The 19,117-nt window shown below is 62.9% G+C and overlaps 2 protein-coding genes across 7 annotated transcripts; one reads left to right on the top strand and one right to left on the bottom strand.

Moving 5' to 3' along the window:
* Positions 1-1,714: 1,714 nt before the first annotated feature.
* POLD2 (DNA polymerase delta 2, accessory subunit) lies at positions 1,715-9,330 on the top strand. Of its 6 annotated transcripts, none has more exons than XM_077849902.1 (12): positions 1,715-1,832; positions 3,052-3,296; positions 4,063-4,086; positions 5,810-5,931; positions 6,096-6,219; positions 6,497-6,611; positions 6,774-6,972; positions 7,255-7,335; positions 7,492-7,649; positions 7,875-8,002; positions 8,459-8,560; positions 8,891-9,330. In XM_077849902.1, the coding sequence occupies exons 1-12, from the start codon at positions 1,786-1,788 to the stop codon at positions 9,049-9,051; spliced, it is 1,506 nt and encodes a 501-aa protein (XP_077706028.1). In that variant the 5' UTR covers positions 1,715-1,785; the 3' UTR covers positions 9,052-9,330. The 6 variants fall into 6 exon arrangements, with proteins under 6 accessions (XP_077706028.1, XP_077706029.1, XP_077706031.1 ...); XM_077849905.1 differs by lacking the exon at positions 1,715-1,832 and adding an exon at positions 1,839-1,994; XM_077849907.1 differs by lacking the exon at positions 1,715-1,832 and adding an exon at positions 2,337-2,466.
* A 147-nt stretch (positions 9,331-9,477) lies between these two features.
* Positions 9,478-18,917, bottom strand: AEBP1 (AE binding protein 1). The gene is made up of 21 exons (XM_077849901.1): positions 18,497-18,917; positions 16,528-16,863; positions 15,882-15,944; positions 15,690-15,761; positions 15,437-15,571; positions 15,269-15,346; positions 14,593-14,670; positions 14,343-14,420; positions 14,173-14,226; positions 13,499-13,608; positions 13,282-13,421; positions 12,950-13,034; positions 12,708-12,852; positions 12,522-12,607; positions 12,090-12,213; positions 11,686-11,882; positions 11,373-11,552; positions 10,818-11,169; positions 10,590-10,729; positions 10,406-10,505; positions 9,478-10,301 (listed from the first exon to the last, which is right to left on the bottom strand). Exons 1-21 carry the CDS (start codon positions 18,750-18,752, stop codon positions 9,673-9,675), a joined length of 3,438 nt encoding a protein of 1,145 aa, XP_077706027.1. The 5' UTR covers positions 18,753-18,917; the 3' UTR covers positions 9,478-9,672.
* Between the last annotated feature and the right edge of the window lie 200 nt (positions 18,918-19,117).

Raw genomic sequence — 19,117 nt, 5'->3', positions numbered from 1 at the left:
TTGTACACTGAAAACTAAAATATATTGCTGAAAACAACTAAAGAGAGGCTCTCTCAGCCTCAGTGCCAGCTTCTTGAAAACCTCCACGCCATAAGAGCCAAGTGGAAGAAGCAGCAAACGCTCAGTCTGAGAAGAAGAAAGAGGTGGCCGAGGTCCAAGGAAACCGTAGCTTGTGCACCCATGGAAGCCACAGGAGCAGAAACAAGGAAAGCCAAGGCCAGGGATGCTGGTACCAATCACTGGGCTGCATGCCTACTTTCTAGAGCTTGCTTCAATGAATCTAGAACATCCATCACCAACTGATTGGAATGACCACCTTTGAGAGACCCACCTTGGTCATACTAAAACAGTCCCTTTTGGTCCTTTGCCCTGGGCCTGTGACTTTCAGGACTAATTCTGTTTTCATTTTGCAGGAATGGGAAAATCCTTCCTACGATTCACGTGGAATCTCAAGGGACCCCAAATAGCCAAAGCAATCTTAAAAAAGAACAAAGCGGGAGGATTCATGCTTTCTGGGTTTCAAAATCTCAGCAAAGTTGCAATAATCAAAACAGTATGAAATGGCATAAAGGCAGACATACAGGCCAGTGAAACAATGAGCCCAGAAATAAACCTTTGCATGTGTGGTCAAACAGTTTTTGATAAGGATGCCAAGACTAGTCAATGAAAAAAGTACAGCCTCTCCAACATATGATGTTGGGAAAACTGGATTTCTACATGCAAAAAGCCAGAACCCTTTACCTAAGGTGTTCTGGAACCCTTACCTAAAGCCATATACAAAAATTAATCCAACATGGATTGAAGACCTAAACCTAAGACCTATAAAACTCTGAAAAGAAACCATAGGGGGAAAACTTCATGACATCGGATTTGGCAGCGACTTCTTGGATATGATATCGAAGGCACAGCAGACAAAAGAAAGAACAGAGCATGACTGGACTTCATCAAAATGAAAACTGTGAGCAAAAGGCAACCTATGGGATGGCAGAAAATATCTGCAAATTACATATCTGATAAGGGATTAATATCTGGGATATATAAAGCACTCCTAAAATTAACACACACACACACACACACACACACACAAGGCCATTAAAATACGGTCACAGGGGATCCCTGGGTGGCTCAGCGGTTTAGCGTCCGCCTTCGGCCCAGGGCGTGACCCCGGGGTCCCGGGATGAGTCCCACGTCGGGCTCCCTGCATGAAGCCTGCTTCTCCCTCTGCCTGTGTCTCTGCCTCTCTCTGTGTGTCTCATGAATAAATAAATAAAACCTTAAAAAAAAATCCTTTATAAAACAAAACAAAGCACACAGTGCATGGTTGCTCTAGTGTGGACGCCCGGAGCGGCCCATGCTCAGAGGAAGGGAAGGGTGCACAGGTGCACAGCCTCAGTGAGGGAGGGAAGGGGCCCAGGCTCGGCGGTGGCTGAAGTGGGGCGTCTAATGCCCTATCGGTTTCCCCCGAAGAGCAGCCCCTTGGCGAGCATCCCGGGTCGCGGGAGGGCCTGCCCCGCAGCGCGCACGCACGCGGCGCCGGCTGTCCGCCCACACGCACCCACTGCGAGGAGCCCGCCGCACGTACGCCGCCGCGAGCCCTTCCCTCGATCCACATTGTGGAACAGTTTCGGTTTCACGCGGAACGTGTCCAATCGGGTGGGCCCTTCGCGCAGCACACAGCGCCCCGCACCCCCACCCCCGCCCGGGCCAGGCCTCCCGCGCGCTGCGCACGTCACGCCCCCCGTCGTCGTGGAGACCAAGCCCGGCACCGGAAGCGGCGCGCCGGCAATGACGCGGCTGCGACTGCGAGCGAGCGGGGCGGCGCGGTGCGGACGGTGACAGAGACCCGAGTGCGGGCCGAGGCGCAGCCCGTCCGCTTCCCTAACACGAACCCTAACCCTAAGCGCTCCTCCGCCGCGCGGGATCGCAGTCCCGGCCCGGCCTCCGCGGGCGGACAGAAGGCACTGGTCTCCGACAGTCGGGCGCGCGGGTCCCGCGTAGGCCGGGAAAGCCGGGGCGCGCGCGGTTGGGAGGCGAGGCGGGAGGCGGGGCGCGGAGGTGGCGATGGGCGGGGTGGGCGGGGCGGACAGCTCGGCGATTGGCAGGCGGTGGCGATGGGCTGGGCGGGGCGCGCGGATTGGCGGGGCGCGGGGGTGGGCGGGGCAGGGCGGGAGGCGGTGATGGGCGGGGCGCGCGGATTGGCGGGGCGCGGGGGTGGGCGGGGCAGGGCGGGAGGTGGCGATGGGCGGGGCGCGCGGATTGGCGGGCGCGGGGGTGGGCGGGGCAGGGCGGGAGGCGGCGATGGGCGGGGCGCGCGGATTGGCGGGAGGCGGCGGGCGGCGGGGCGTCTGAGGTCCCAAGTCCCGGGGCCCGCGTGGTGACGGCGGTGGGCTGGGCGGACGGGGCCGGCGGGACTCCTAGTTGGGGTTTGGCTGGACCAGCCCAGAGCCGCGCGGCCGTGCCGACGAGGTACACGGAGGAGGGACGGTGAGCGCGCCCTGCACCCGGAGCCCGGGTCCCCGTGCGCGAAGGCAGACCGTGCACGCACGCTATGTGGTTCGTGGGCGCCACCGCGGCCGTGGAAGGGGAGTGGGAGCCAGCGACGGTGCACCTGCGGGCAGGCTCTCAGCCCTTCCTGGGACTTGGGGTTCGAGTCCCTGAGATGCGGAGCCTTGGAGCAGAGGACAGACGGGTGTCTGTTTTATTTTTATTTAAAATAGGCTTATTATTTCCTGGTAGCTTATGTAAGAGTAAGAAGAGTAGGGCTGTCCTGAGTGTGTGCGAGGGGGCAGGGGCGGAGGGGCAGGGGCGGGGGGCGGGGGGGCAGGGGCGGCCAGCCAGAGATGTGAGGCAGGCAACAGATGCTCCAGGCGGGAGAGGCATCATCTGGCTTTCCTTGTCTCCCTGTTTGGATGAGGCGTCCGAGCTGAAGCCCTGGTGCCCAGCACGGTTAATGTGCTGTCCTGGGCCACGTGTGGTGTGGGCTGCAGTGGGGATGCAGGGGGGAAGCCAGGGGGTGCGCAGGGTTGCAGGGATCCGTCTGTGTTTTCACAGGGATCTGGACACCTCAAGCACGGTCATGTTTTCTGAGCAGGCTGCCCAGAGGGCCCACACACTACTGTCCCCACCATCAGCCAGCAATGCCACCTTTGCCCGCGTGCCTGTATCCACGTACACCAACTCCTCTCAGTCCTTCAGGCTGGGAGAACGCAGCTTTAGCCGGCAGTACGCCCACATTTATGCCACCCGTCTCCTCCAGATGAGGCCCTTCCTGGTGAGCCGGGCCCAGCAGCACTGGGGTAAGTGACGTGTTCCGGGAAGTGCTTCCTCCCCAGCTGCCCAGAGGGCCCTGAGCTTTCCCTAGAAGCCTTGGGAGAGTCAGCCTCTTCGAGCCTTCACTTCTTGTTCGTAACAAATCCTTGTTACAAGGATTAAATGAAGGAATTGGTGGTTTTCAAGGGAGGCTAGGTGAGCTGAGGCTTAGTTCTGGCAGGAACAGTGATCGTGTCATTGCTGTAGGGATGTCCTGTGTGCTGGCGATGTGCTTGTGTGCGCACACGTGGCCAGGCAGTATGTCAGCATGCAGACCAGGAACCGGGCCCTGGGGGCCAAGGTCCACAAACACCTGCGTCCCCCCGGGGGGGCTCCCTGAGTGCTCACTATGTCTTCTGCTGCCCCTCCGGGCCCTCCGTCCTGGTCGGGCACAAATCTCCCCTCCCTTGGGCTCCTCTGTCTTTCCCAACCCAGGGGCCTGGGCAGGGTGGCGTCTTCTTTCTCCACCTCCTTCGTCCTCCACCTCTCCTCTCACATGATTCCCCCCGGGGGAACAGGACGCGCGCCTTCACCTTTCTGGGGCCGCGTTCCCCGTCTCACTGTGGATCCAAGTGGCTCTCCGTGCCAAGTTCAGTTCATCTGAAATGTTTATGGGGAGAACCGTGTTACCCCTCCACATCTGTTGGTCCCAGCCTTGGCCTCCCCGGCTCCAGGTCCGGTCGCGACTGTGGGGAGCAGTGGTGCTCAGGCCCATCCCACACCAGCGACAGACTCGACCCTGGTTTATTACAGGCCGTGAAGACAGCCAGACCTCAGGTATGTTAGGGACGTTTTCTCTTATCTCTGCAGAAGGGATGGTGCTGTTCACGTGTTCTCTGCCATGTAATGAGGGTCTCTTTCCTGTGGCTCCCCATGGCCTTCCTCACTTTTCTTGAAGCCCTTGGGGACCTTCCCCAGGCCCGTGTCACTGTTCTGGTGCAGGTTTCTCTTCCAGCCCCACCGCTGCTGACAACTGCCTGGTGACAGGCCCCCGGTCCCCTTTGGCCCTCACAGACAGTCAGGAGCTCACACAGTGGCCCGTGATGAGTGGAGCTTTGGCTGGATGATGGCCAGCGGCCAACTGTAGGCCTGCCAGCCTGGTGTGGGTGCCGGCTTCCCCACATGACCAGGGACTTCAGCCTGTCTGGGACTCGTTTCTCTCTCTCTCTCTCTCTCTCTCTCTCTCTCTCTCTCCCTCTCCCCCTGAACACACCAAGTTCTTTCTTCCTATTGATACTCCCTTCCCCTGGCATGCTCTTCCCCCGTCTTCCCTCATGACCTCCAGTGTCATGGGTTTCAAGAGGCCACAATAGCCACCGGGGCTTTCTCATTACCTTCCGCCTTGGCTCCTTTGTGTCTGCAGCACCTGTCACAGTGGCTGATCCCTCGCTGACTGCTGTCGTCTCTCCCTCTTGGGGTTGTAAGCTTGGTGAGGGTGAGGACAGGCTGTGCTGATTCTGGTGCCCGGCCCTGTGCCCACATGCTGTCCAGCCAGACAGAGGTCCTGCCCTCCACACAGGGATGCGTGGTTCTCCCCGGTGCTTGAACGGGCACCTTCCATCCCAGCTGTGCAACTTTGGGTGCGTCCCTTAGCCTCTCAGTGCCTCTGTTGCCTCAAGCACACGGTGAGCAGTAAGGCCTACTCTGGCGTGTTGGCAGGCGTGGGTAGGTTCCAGGGACAGGGCTCAGTGCTGCCCCCAGGGGCTGAGTGAGGGCTCAGCAGACAGGCTTTGGGTCTGTTTCTGTGGCATTGGCATATCTTTCTGCTGCTGGCGCCTCCTTATCTTGTTTGGAATGACTAGCCTCCACTTCCCAGGGTGTAGATCTGTGGAATGTTCTTGGTTATTCTGGGCAGAAGGGGCTCATGCTAAGGGCAGCTGGGCTTAGGAAGGGGCCAGTCCTGCTGCTGCATTATCCCTTCTGCTTCAGGCAGACTTTACTCCAGGCCCAGCGTCTTGACGGACAAACCCACCAGCCTTCCTCTTGCCTGCCTGGGGGAGCCCTGCACATCGTGCCTCTCTAAAGCTTTCAGGGGAAGGCTGGACTGAGACTGGGCATGCTTCTAAGAACTCACGATATAACTTAGGGATAAGTGACGTAATACTCTGTATCAGGTCCCTAGTTGGTCTCTGCTATCACAGACAACCCAGCAGCTTGAACCACAGAAATCTATTCTGCGTCCGTTCTGGAGACCGGAGCTCTGAATCCAGGTGCTGGCAGGGCCACTCCCTCCACAGGCTGTCCGGGGGACCTCTTCCTCGGCTCTTCTAGTTTCTGGTGGCTGCCCGCTTTCCTGCATGTCTGCCTATCTTACGAGGACATGGGACACGGGGGCCCAGCCACATCCCTTTGTCCTGGGGTCGAGTCTGTTAGTGTCGGGGGTGTCCTTGCACCTCCAGAGGCCGGGCCGCAGGCTGCAGTGCTGGGTGAGGCTGTTACGGCGCCCCGAGGAGGGCCAGGAGGGCTGCCGGGTCTCTGAGCATGTGTCTGTCACACCCAGGTGATGGAATCCAAATAAAGAAGCTATGTGAGCTGCAGCCTGGGGAGAAATGCTGTGTGGTGGGGACCCTCTTCAAGGCCATGCCACTTCAGCCATCCATCCTCCGGGAAATCAGCGAAGAGGTGAGGCTGGCCAGCTCCTGCAGGGGGCACCAGGAGGGCCACCTGCAGTGGACACAGAGATCAGGGCTGGGCCTCTGCCCCCTGGGGTGTGGGATGCAGTGACATCTCACCTATGTGGTTTGGGAGCCTCCGGCCCCAACACCACCCCCATCTCTGAATTCCAGCACAACCTGCTGCCGCAGCCTCCTCGGAGCAAGTACATCCATCCCGACGACCAGCTGGTCTTGGAAGATGAACTACAGCGCATTAAGCTGGAAGGCAGCATTGACGCGTCAAAGCTGGTCACAGGTGGGGCAGTGGGCTGTGCCTGTGGTGCTACTGCATTCCTGCCTCCCTAGAATGATGGCTGTAGGGGCAGGCAGTGTGTGAGGCTCCAGAAGGGGGTCAGTGGTTCCAGCCTCCACCCAGAGGCAGTAACCCCAGGAAGCAGGTGCTCAGGCCCAAGTCTTCAGTGAGAGTTTTCCCACGTGGCAGAAGGGAACTGGCTGGCTTTGCCCCTGGGTGCCTGAAGGAGGGGGTAGCCTCTTGGGCTTCCCTCCTGGAGCCTGACACCGCTGCCCCCTAGGGACAGTGCTGGCTGTGCTTGGCTCTGTGAGAGACAGCGGGAAGTTCCTGGTGGAGGACCATTGCTTTGCAGAGCTTGCTCCTCAGAAGCCCGCACCCACCCTGGACACAGACAGGTGACGAGCAGGCGCTCAGGGGCCTGGCCAGTGGTCCAGGGGAATCACATGTGCTGGGCTCCGTGTCCCCAGCTCACCTGTGACCGTGGCAGAGCCTGCAAGGGGCCGGGCGGCGGGGTCACCTGCTCTCGGCACCCAGGAGGACCCTGACTTCTCCCACAGGTTTGTGCTGCTGGTGTCTGGCCTGGGCCTGGGCGGAGGCGGGGGTGAGAGCCTGCTGGGCACCCAGCTGCTGGTGGACGTGGTGACAGGGCAGCTGGGGGACGAGGGAGAGCAGTGTAGCGCCGCCCATGTGTCCCGGGTCATCCTCGCCGGGAACCTCCTGAGCCACAATACCCAGAGCAGAGATTCCATCAACAAGGTACAGCCCCACCCGTGGGGGCCTTGAGACGGGGCCCACCCATTCAAGCCCCTGCTTCTCCAGGGAGAGTTGGGGTGCAGGGGTCTCGCGTGTCTCTTGGCAGGGGCCCTACAATGATTCAGGCCCTGCTTTCTGAGGGTGGGGGGGCCCGTGGCACAGAACTCTTTCTGTCCCCTAGCTGTGGGGTCTTGCTCTGCTCTCCGCTGCCCAGGCAGAGCTCTGAGTGTCTCTTTGATCTGAACCTCTCTTGGGGCCTGACAGCCTATGGACTTCTATCCCCAGGCCAAGTACTTAACCAAGAAAACCCAGGCAGCCAGCGTGGAGGCGGTCAAAATGTTGGATGAGATCCTCCTGCAACTGAGTGTGAGCGAGCCAGCGGCTGGCCAGTGATGAGATTGGAGCCTCTGAGGCTGTGGTCGGGCACCGGAAGGCGGGCTGGGGGAGCAGAAGGGGTGATCCCCAGGGGCTGTGTATGGAGGGCGCTGGGCCCTGCAAGCTCCCCTGCCCCTGTGCCCCCAGGCGTCGGTACCCGTGGACGTGATGCCAGGCGAATTTGACCCAACCAACTACACACTCCCTCAGCAGCCCCTGCACCCCTGCATGTTCCCACTGGCCACTGCCTATTCCACCCTCCAGCTGGTCACCAATCCCTACCAAGCCACCATCGATGGAGTCAGGTAGCCACCTGCAGCCACACCCCAGTCTGACCCCTGGCACTGTGCCTCCGTGGCACTGGGAGGGAGGCTTTGAATCAGGCTGCAGAGGGCCCAGTGGATCTGGACTCTTTCTCTAAGTCAGCTTGGGACACCAGCCGTGAGAGTGCTGGGTGAGCTCTGGGCTGGCTCCTGGGGGGCAGGGGTGGCAGCCCCCAGAGTAGGGACCAGCTGAGCCTTGCCTTGCAGATTCCTAGGGACATCGGGGCAAAACGTGAGTGACATTTTCCGGTACAGTAGCATGGAGGATCACTTGGAGATCCTGGAGTGGACCCTGCGCATCCGTCACATCAGCCCCACAGCCCCTGATACGCTAGGTACTGGGACTCAGCCACGTGGGGTGGGGCCAGAGGGCCAAGGGAGTCCTGATCCGGGGCCTTGACACCCAGAGGGTTTGCAGCATGGATTGCACTCACCAGTCCTGCCGTGACCTAAGGGATAGTCCAAAAGCTTGACACCAGATCTGGAAGCTTCTCTGGAATCAGCTCTGTGTGTCGCCATGGCCCTGTATAGGGCAGAAGGCTGTGGGGAGCACATTAGGAGCACAGTGCCACAGACCCGCCTAGCACGGCACCCTCAGCACATGCTAACCTGACTCCGGGGCCCTGGGGCAGTGTCTGGAGGCATTTTTGTTGTCCAGAAGGGCAGGGCTGCTACAGCATAGCCTGAGCGAGTATGAACAGGCAGGAGTGGGTCCACACCCTGCGTGCACAGCTGCACCCTGACCCTGTGCCGCGAAGGGCTAGGCCCCAGCCACTGCGGGTTTTCTCTAGGTTGCTACCCCTTCTATAAGAACGACCCGTTCATCTTTCCGGACTGCCCTCACGTCTACTTTTGTGGGAACACCCCCCAGTTTGGCTCTAAAATTTTCCGAGGTGAGTCTTCTGGGGACCCCAGGCCTGGGGGGACTATCACAAGGGACTCTTTCCTGGGGACAGGGCTCACAGAGAAGGCCTCACTGGAGTCCCCAGGCCCCCTGGGGTTGGTGGCCTGAGCAAGGGCTGACCGGTCCACACCTGCTTGGTCAGCTGGACTTTAGCCTTTAACCTTTATGCTTTCTTGGCCCTTGCGTCCGGTCCAAAGGAGCTGGTATGGCCAGCACTCGCATAGTGCTGATGGGGAACTCCTGTTTGCTTCTGGTGACTCCCCTTGAGACGAGGCACACCCAGAACCTGAGGTGGGGGACCTATGTGGCTTCTTTGCAGGCCCAGAGGACCAGAGGGTGCTGTTGGTGGCTGTCCCAGACTTCAGCACCACACAGACTGCCTGCCTTGTGAATCTGCGCAGCTTGGCTTGCCAGCCCATCAGTTTCTCAGGCTTTGGGGCAGAGGACGAGGACCTGGGGGGCTTGGGTCTGAGCCCCTGACTCACTGAGACCCATGCAACGTTGACACTGAGGTGGCATTTGCTTTATAACAAAAGCCTGAAGAAAAAAAAAAAAAAAAGCCTGATTGGAGCCCCTGGGTGGCTCAGTGAGTTGAGCATCCAACTCTTGATTTCAGCTCAGCCTGTGATCTCAGGGTTGTGGGATCCAGCCCAACGACAGGCTCCGAGCTCAGTGGGGAGGCTGCTTGAGATTCTCTCTCTCTCCCTCTCCCCCTGCTCACTCTCTCTCTAAAATAAAATCTTAAAAGAAAGAAAGAAAGCAAGCCTGCCTGGCGTGCTGGTGTTGAGCTCCTGGGCAGACCTGACGCTGGTCCCACTGGGCTTGCTGGGCCCAGGCACTTGCAGGAAGGCAGTTCTCCTCCACCCCACCCCGCCCCTCCCCTCCCCAAGGGCTCAGCGACACATCTGCCAAGAGCTTGCTTTATTGGTGTATCTGGCGGCTCCGCTGAGGAGTCTGCGCGGCCGCGCCGTCCTGTCCGCTGCTCAGGCCCAGGCCCGCGGCGCCCGCAGAGCTCGCCTGCACGCCCTGGCTCCCGGGCGCCCCTCCTGGCCCGGCCGCACAGAGGGCACTGAGCTGGCGCGGGGGTGGGCGGACGTGTGCTCAGAAGTCCCCAAAGTTCACTGTGTAGGTCTCGACCGTGGTGAAAGGGAAATCCGGGCCCATGACCACTCCCTCCTCGTCCTCTTCCTCCTCCTCCGGCCCCATTTCTGTCCCAAACTCCGTCACCACCTCCGTGTAGGTCTCCGTCTCCGACTCCTCCCAGCCCGCCGGGGTGGCCTCGGTGGCCTCGGTGGCCTCGGGCGCAAAGTGCCAGGGCCCCAGGCTGGGGGTGGGGGTGGGGGTGGCGGCGGGGGAGGGGGAGGGGGACGTGGGGAGAGTGGGGCCGGGGGGCGCCGTGGGGAGCGCGGGGGTCGCGGTGGCGTTGAGGCGCCTGAGCCGCATCTGCTCGCGCATGCGCAGCCGGTACTGTAGGCGGCGCCGCTGCATGCGCCGCTGCTGGGGGGTCATGGGGCGCGATGGATCGATGTGCGGGATGGGCCGGTTCCCGTTCATGGCCATGATCTCCCGGATGCGCTTCCAGTTGGAGCGGGCCAGGATGAAGTTGCACTGCGTGGCCCCGATGTCGTAGTCCACGTTGCAGGTCTTGGCGCTTGGGGTGTAGCCCTCTGCGTGCGCCGTCACGCGGTACTCACCCGGGTTCAGGATGCGCCAGTAGTCCCCGCCGCTCGCTGCAGGGGGAGGCCGGGTCTGCTGCCCGAGCTACCCACCTTGCGCAGGGCGGGGCACCGAGATCAGGGCCCCCCTCCCCCGGGAAAGCCGGGCACCCAGGTACCTGTCTTCACGCCGTGGTTAATGCCACTCACGGAGATGGTGGCATTGGCGATGGGGATGCCCTGCTCGTCTGTCACCACCCCCTTGATGCCGCGGTGAACCTGCAGGAGGGCAAGGCAGCACGTCCTCGGCTGCCTGGGCCCCATGCCTCCCCCCCAGGCCCCCGCGCACCCCGCTCACCCCACCTGCTCCATGAAGGTGAGCAGAGCCTCCTTGCTGTTCTCCCACTCGCGGGGCAGCTCGCTCTCATGAGGGAACTTGTCGCAGCCCAGGTAGATGGACAGCTCCAGGCAGTTGGTGTGCAGGTAACTGAAGTCATTGATGGCTGCACAGGCGACAGGGAACTGCAGTCACTGTGTGCCCCGCCGGCAGGCCCACCGCATGCCCTGACCGCCCTTCCCCGGCAGACTCACTCCCAGACCGGGGGTTCCACTTGGCCCCGTTCACAATCCCCATGCCACTGGTGTAGTCCTGCGCTTGGCACCCTCCCCGGTAGGGCTCTGTCATGGTTAGGTGGGCAGAGGCGAAGGAGATGGCCAGCCAGCGGAAGATGGCGTGGTCTGGGGTCTCCTGGGCCTCAGACACCTCGTCCTCGTCTTCTCCCCGGGCAGCTGCCATGGCCGCGGCCAGCAGCTGCTCCTGGGTGGGCGTTCGGGCCATGTCGTAGGGGTAGGACACCAGCCGTTCGCCACCATTCAGGTTTGCCCCCAGCACGAAGGGGTTCTTCTCCATCCAAGCAATGATGGCCCGGACCTCCGTGGATACCTGGGGGTAGCCACTAGGTGAGGTCTGAGCTGCAGCCTCCATCACCCCCCTTACAGAAGCCCCACCCCACGACTCATGCCCCAAGCCTCTGCAGGCTCGGCGCCTACCCTCGGTCAACCTCCAGCCCACCCCAGGTGGTCCAGAGCTCAGGACCCCAGGGTCAGGGCTGCCCCCCAGGCCTGCTAGCTGGGCTGAGGCCTCACCGTGGCGTCTGGGGAGAGGTAACGTTCAGGAATGGGCAGGTTATTGTTGGGGACCCTGTAGGGGACCCATTTCCTCTCCTCTGCTCCCCAGAGCACGGAGTTGAGATCTGGGAAGTCTTCATAGATGTCAAAACCCTCTTCGGTCCACAGCCCCAATGCCCAGTTCCCAAACTCGGAGCCCTGGAGGAACCAGTGGGGTTGGTGTCAGCCTGCCCCCAGGCTGGTCGGCCCTGCTCCCCACTCCCACCCGGCCTTGCCACCCCTACCCACCAGCCCAGCTTCCACCCTCCCACCCCTCCACTCCCCCACCCACCATCTGCGCTGCCACCTCGTAGCCATCGGGGTTCAGTGAGGGCACCAGGTGGATGCGTGTGTCCTGCACCAGGCTACGCACACGGGGATTCCCATCCCGGTACTCGCGGCACAGGTACTGCATGAGGAGCAGCAGCAGCTCTCTGCCCAGCACCTCGTTGCCGTGGATCCCAGCCGTGTATCGGAATTCAGGTTCCCCTGCAAGGGCAGGAGCCTCAGCAGCCACCTAGCCCCAGGCATCCCCTGGGGATCTGCGGGAGGACCGTCCTGGCTCACATCCAGGGGGATGGGGGGCAGCTGAGGCTTGTTGGGCCCAATAAAGCAGACTGGGAACCCCGCCCCCCCCACCAGAGAAGCTCCAGAGACCACAGTGCCAGGGCCTCCAGGGGGCTGTGGGGCCCTCACCCAGCTCATGATCCCCGGGGTTGTCCGAGATCTCCATGGCATAGATCTTGAGTCCACGCGAGCTCTTTCCTAAGCTGTACGTACGGGTGATAGTGGGGCACTCCTCGTTCACCACTTTCATCAGCTGGGCTCGGGAGAGGACACGGAGTTAGCCTGCTGCCTGTCGCCCACAGAGGCAGTCGGGCATGTCCCAGCATCCTGGTCTGTTCTGTGGGGGAGGCCTCAGCAGCAGGAGAGGCCCCTTCAGGCAACCCCAGCCCCGCTCAGGTCCTACCACCAAGGAAGAGGCCCTAAGGGTTTCCCCTTCCAGAGGTGAGCGCTAGCCATGTCTGCGATGGGAATGGCGCTCAGGAGCACTGAACATGAGCTCCCCCGTTAGCCCTGAGCCCCGCTGCTGGATGGCACCCCGCAGCCCAGAGACAAGCACCCTACCTGGCGCATGTCCTTATAGCTGTGGTGCCGGAAGTCTAGGTTGTCAGTGGTCACCACCTCATTCTGTGCATAGTAGCTGTGGACAGCTGCAGAAGGCGGGTGGGCAGGGTCCCGAGCTGGCCACCTGCTGCCGCCCCGGGCCACCCCAGCCATCCCTCTGAGCCCCCACCAGCTCCCTGCACTCACGGGACACGGGGCACCCCAGCACCTCCAGGCGCATGCACAGGCTGCCGTTCCAGGTGAGTGGGTAGACACGGATGAAGCGGGCCACCACCGGCTCTGGGAGCTCGCTCAGCACGGGCGTGTCCTTGTCCACATTGCCATGGAAGGTCTGGGGAGAGGCCCGCCTCAGAGCAGTGCCCCGGCCCAGCCAGGAGCCCACCCTCAGCCCAGACGCTGGGGGCAGAGCTGAACGCTCCGGGGCCCACCATTTCCTCGTAGCCGTTGGTGTACATCGTCCACGTCTGGCTGTCGTTGCTGAAGCCCACGAAGAAGGAGGTCACGAAGTCGTCACTGGGGAGCAAATGGCGGTCAGGGCAAGGCTGCTCTCCCTACCCCAGGCCCTCCCGCACCCAAGCACCCAAGAGCTGCCTGGGGTGTGTGGTGCTCGCCCCAGGCATCAGGAGGGGCCTCCACACCCACTACGGGCCACGGATGGGTGATTGGCTCATCCACGAGGACTGGGGGTGGAGTGTCCTAAATGGGATGCAATGCTACGCCTGGAGCCGTCCACCCCTCGCAAAGTGCCCGGCTAACGTACTGGATGCTGGAGTCACGGCCCTGGGTGATGACGCCTGTGAACTTGGTGGTCCTTCTGGTGTCGACCTCGATCCACTGGGTCTGAGAGTCATCCTCGGCGCACCACGCCCCATCATAATAGTCGTCCTCGGTGGCGCCGGCCTGTTGGGGGCAGCGGGGCAAATGAGCAGGGGAGGAACCCCCGCCCGGCTGCAAGGTAGGCCCGTCCCAGCACCCACCTGCATGTTGAGCCGGCCTCGCTGTGCCCCCAGGCCGTGGCGCAGCATGGAGGAGGCCCGGATCTGGTTGTCCTCGATACGGTGGGACTCCATCCCGATGGGGGGACACTCTAGGGACACAGCACCCAAGGCTGGTGGCCCACTGGCTCTGTCCCTCCCCGCCACGAAATCCAGAATGAGGCGCCCATAGCCCACTCCCCTTCCATCAGGGGGCGCTGGTCAGGGCAGCTCCACCCCAGCAGGTGCTTCCGCTCCCTCATCTGGAGAATGGGAGGACAAGACCAGCTTCAAAGGGCCACGCGGCTCACGTGAAGCCACAGGGCACGGCCACCCCAGAGCTATGCTGCTCACAGGCACCATCGCATCAGGGCCTTCTACACACCTGCCTTGTGCGGCGACTTCTGCCCAGGGGTTAACTCCAGGGCAGAGCGACTCCAGGACCCAGGACCATCCCTTCTGGGTCCCAAGAATTTAAGAGCAGAAAAGGGTTCTGGAGGCCTGGAAAATCCTCAGGAATTCTGGGTTTGGGACCCACATGTAGTTTTGGGTTATTTGCCCAGCACCCTTATCCTGCTGCCACTGCATGGGCCCCAGCCACCCCCACACCCCAGGCCCCCACACTCCCCAGCCCCCGAGGCCCCCAGCACCGCCCCCTCCCCCAGCCCTTCACTCACTGACTCTCTCAGTGGGAGCCCACTCCTCCTCCAGGTCCTCACCCTTCCGGGGCCCTGGAGATGACAAAGGAAGGAAGTGTCACAGAGCGTCCTGGAGCCTCAGAAATCAAATGCTCTCCCACAGGAACCCCGGCTGTGTGGGTCCAGCACCCCCCCAAAAAAAAACACACCTTTGTGGTCCTTGCCTTTCTCCACCGTCCACTTGTCATCTGTCTCCTCCTCCTTGCGGCCCTCCTTTTTGGGTTTCTCTGAACAGTGGAAGGTAGCAGAGGCCTGTCATCTTAGTCCTAGGCCTCAGAGGGCAGGGGACGGGGTCAGGCCTGCACAGGGGCCCGCGGGGGCAGGGTGTTGGGGGCAGGTCTGGGGTTGGGCTTCCAGGGGGCTCAGGCTGGGGGTGGGAATAGCTTGGATTCCACTCACTCAGCTCCTCCTTCTCTTCATCTGTCTCCAGGTCCGTGTGGGGTTTCTTGGGTCTGGGAGGCCCGAAGTAATAGTCCACTGTAGGGGGGGAGAGCCCTGCTGAGATGGGCCAGATGCTGCCCTCCAGGCCCCCTCTGTTGAGCCAGAGACTGGGCAGGAGGGAGAGCAAGATGAGAAGATGGGCTCAGGGCATCAGGGTGGGCCGTGAAGGATCCAGGTAGGCAGGGATGAGGAGGAAGGGTCTCCTGGAGGGGAGGCCACCTAGGCGCAGATGGGATGAGCAGGACCCCAGGAAATGACCAGCCTGGCCCAGGAGGGCGTGGCCTGGAGAAAGGTAAGCTGAGGTGGGCAGGGGGCGGGGCACACAGAGGACACACCTTGAGTGACACCTGACACTGTGGCCAGGAGGGGTGGTCTGGAATGAGGGCTGGGCGGGGCCCAAGGGTCAGTGGGAGGGCTTGACCGGAACCTGGGGGCCCGGAAGGCCCAGAGGAAGAGGGAGGTGGCTGCCCAGAAGGAGCCGCGTCCTGCGCGCTGAGGGCCCAGCAGAAGGGGAGCACAGCACCGGGGCTGGGGAGGGGGCTGGGAGGGGACCGGCTGAGGGCGGAAAACAGACCGGGGCTGTGGGCCCTGCGGGCCCGGGGGGCGGCGGGGGTGGCCCGGCCTGGGCACTCACTGTCATCGTAGTGGGGGATCAAGTAGCCATCCCCGTAGTCAGGAGGTGGGGGGGGCGGCAGTGGCTTAAGAGGCGGTTCTGTAGGGGGGGAGAGGCAGGGGTGGAGCAGAGCCCCGCGCCTGGCACACCCCCCCCCCCCCCCCCCCCCCCCCCCCGTTCCCATCCTACCAATCCTTTCTTCTGGGGCCTCCAGCCCAGGCCCAGGCAGCTCAGCCTTCTCCTCAGGGCGCTCTGGCCAGAGCCGCTCAGGCCTCCTCCTGCTGGGGGACGGCCGGGGCTGCTTCTGGCGCCGGATGTACTCAACTGAGGGGGAGGGGGGACTCTAAGCCGGTCTGAGGCCCCCCGCCAGAGGGTGGTGGGGCTGGGGGTGGGCAGGGCCTCCAGGTGCACGGGTGGGCCGGGCCAGTGGGGGCCTACTCACAATCCTCGTAGTCCTCCCTCTCGATCTGGTCATTGTAGTCCAGGGTGGGGGGCTCGGTCTCCTCCTCGGGCTCTGGGGGAAGTGCCGTGGCTGCCTTGTTGAAGACTCTGATGCCCTACCCAGGCCCACCCTGGAAGCCAAGCCCACGCAGGCAGCTGGTACCCCACAGCCAGGGGGAGATCTCCCACTCACCAGCCTGGCGCTCCACATCAGTTTCTCCTCCTGGACCCAGCCAAGGATTTGAGGGGGCCCTGCCTGCAATGCAAACCCCACAAGCAGGTGGATGGGAAGCCCCCCCGTAGCCCCCCCACCCCCTTGACCACTGGTTGCACCTGGAGCCCCCACAAGACCAAGACCAAGGCCCTCCCGACAGCTCCCGAAGTCGGAGCTCACTCCCAGGAGGCCTGGACCCCTCTGGCCTTCAGCACCCCATTGGCATCCCCTGGGGCCAGAGAGCCGGAGGGCATTCTGGGGAGCCCAGGCCCTGCTGTTTGGGAGGCTGGGGGACAAGCTGCCCCAGAAGGAGGGCACCCCAAAGGCTCAGGGCCGAACAACACACAGGAGGATGGCTGTGGGTGGGGCCAGGGGACAGATCACAAGACACAAGAGGACAAACCCCATCCACAAGGCTGCCAGGCCCACCCACCCCCATCCCAGGCAGCGCTGAGGGAGTTCCAAACAGATTGCTACATTCATGACAGCAACCAGGAGGCTCCAGAGCCCACTCCGTCTGAGTGGCCTTCAAGATCTGTGCAGAGAGCAGAGACCCAGGGACATCCTCTCCCTCCTAGGAGCCTGGTGGGTCAGAGCCCATAACCCCAGGAGAGCCTGCACACACCTCCCTCCTGGGGCAGCTCCTCGGGGCCAGGGCTGGGAGGCAGGGGCAGCGGCCACCACGGGGCTTCTGAGGGGGTCAGCGTGGGCGGCTTCTCCTTGGGCTTCTTGGTGGCCTTGGGTGGCTTCTCTTTGGGCTTCTTGGTGGCCTTGGGTGGCTTCTCTTTGGGCTTCTTGGTGGCCTTGGGTGGCTTCTCTTTGGGCTTTTTGGTGGCCTTGGGTGGCTTCTCCTTGGGCTTTTTGGATGGCTTGGGGGACCCCTCTAGGGGCTTCTTGGTCGCTTTGGGGGCTTTATCCTTCTTCCCTTTCTTCCCTTTGTCTTTGACCTTTTCCAGAGGTGCTGTCAAAAATGCAGATTTAGGTCAAACCAGCGAGGCCCTCATGCTATGGCTCACGTAGCCACCCCCAGGCATCCATGATGTGGGCACAGGGGTTCTTGGTGGTCCTGTGTGTCTTGGATTGGGAAACCGAAAGGTTAAGTCACTTGCCCTCGTGGCAAGTGGGATTGGAACCCAGGCTTTCTGTCTGCAAGTCTCTACCGCCAACCCATCTTGGCCCAGGGAGCAGGCCCTCACCCTCCCACTTGCCAACATGCAACAGAGGCCCCTCATCACCCTCTTCTTCCCCACCTGCCCGCTCAGCTCATCAGGGAGCATGACACCATGCTGAGTTCAAAAGGGGCAGAGGCAACGATGCCATCCAGGCCTGGGGTTGGGGGGGGGCAGTCTAAAGGGGAAGGAGGTCCCCTACCTGCCAACAAGAGCACAAAGTAAAGGGCCTGGGTCTGAGGCCTCTCATGCCTGTTTTGAGAAGTAAAAAGTAAAGGGCTCAGGGTAGATTGGAAGCTATAAGGAATGCAGGGTCCTGGGGGCACACGGAAGACTGGGGGAAAGGCAGGCCCTGCAGCTGCTCACCTCTCAGAGTCTGGGGGGAGGAAGCAGGAATGGGGCATGGGGCAGGCCAGGGAGCCCCAAGGCCCCTGAGCAAGTGCGCAGAGAAGCTGATGGGGGTGGGGGTGGCCATAGGCCTGAGCACAGAAACATTTACAGAATGCGCGTGGCCGGCTGGCCCTGACTGGGAGACACAGGACTGCCACAGCAGCATCCAGGAGGCCAGGATCCTAACCCTGGAATAGGAAGTAGAGGTGGGGGCTGGGGGCGGGGGGGGGGGGGGGGGGAGGCCATGTTGGGTCCTAGGACCCGCCCCCCCAAGGGGTGGAGAAGGAGCCAGGAAAGATCTAGAAAAGGACGCAGGGGAGGGGCTGCTGACCTCAGGAATGATAGATGGTGCTTTGGAGTCTCCGGGGAGAGAGAGACCAACAGTACCCTTGGCCCCTCCAGAAAGTCACAATAAACAGCTGAGATTTATTGACTATTGATTATGTAAGAGATCCTGGGTGGGCGGCGCTGGGATGCACGGCCACACTTGATCCACACCGCCACAGAACCAGTCTGCTCACTGCCCCGCAGCCCCCTCCCCTGCCTCTACACTCTCGGAATTGGAGGCCAGGCAGGAGGGTGCCGGGGAGCCCTCCCAAGGAAGGCCTGCGCCTGGGGCTCTGGTGGTGGCGCCGGCACAGCCAGGGCGTGCCACAGACAGACCCCCGAGGACGTGAGGGCGGTTCACAGTACAGACCTGGGGAGGGGGCAACAAGTCCCTGCTTGGCTCAGGGCTAGTGGTTCTGGGGGCTGGGGGTGAGGGACCTGGAGGACCCAAGCCTTGGGGCAGCAGAGCTGCTGGATGCGCCTCGGTGCTCAGAGGGCGGCCAGCCAGACCTGACCTGGGCCTGGCACAGGGTCCCGCCAGACATCTGGGCTCTCTGGTGCCTTCCAGAGCCGTTCCTCACGCTGGGCAGACTGGACAGCAGCCAAGCCCCTGCCAGGGCCTGCCACTGTCACCTGCGATGCGAAGCACCCCAGGTCCCCCATCGCTGGGTGGCGGGCCACCCCTGGGCAGGCCCCTGGGGATCTTACCCTCTCTGGCCCCCCCGGGGCGCGCCCCGGGCTTGCCCCCCGTCTGGGCTTTGCGGTCGCGCAGGGTGGGCTCGGGGGGTGGCGGCGGCGCCTCCAGGTCGTCCTCTCGGGTCTCGGACTCCAGCTCGGACAGGAAGCCCTCGAGGAACTCCTCGATCTCGTCGTCGGTCAGCACCGTCTGCGGGCGCCCCCCGGGGCACAGCGCCAGCAGCGCCAGGAGGCAGCCCAGCAGGGGCGCCCCGCGGGCCGCCGCCATGGCCAGGGCTCCGGGGTGGCAGGGGGCGGGGGCCCGGGGAGGCAGGGGCAGAGGCAGGGGTCCGGGGTCCGGCAGGGCTCGGCGTGAAGCCGGCGGGACGATCCGGGCCGGGCAGCGGCTCCGGGGCGGCGGGGGCCTCCGAGGCGCTGCAGGCGGCCGGGCGCTCGGCCCCGCGTGGCGCGCTCCCTCGCGGACCGCCTCCCCAAAGCTCCAGTGGCGGCCGGGGCGGGGGCGCCGGGGCTTCCGGAGCGGGCTGCCCCCACCCCGAGGGGAGGAGGAGGAGGAGGAGGAGGAGGAGGAGGAGGAGGAGGAGGGGGAGGAGCCGGGCGTGGACGGAGGGGCTGCGGGGGCGGGGGGAGCGGTCC

Source organism: Canis aureus, chromosome 15 (assembly GCF_053574225.1).
Source record: "Canis aureus isolate CA01 chromosome 15, VMU_Caureus_v.1.0, whole genome shotgun sequence".
Classification (NCBI taxonomy): domain Eukaryota; kingdom Metazoa; phylum Chordata; class Mammalia; order Carnivora; family Canidae; genus Canis; species Canis aureus.
The sequence above is the reverse complement of the archived record's forward strand: the minus strand, read 5'-3'. Positions and strand labels throughout refer to the sequence as shown.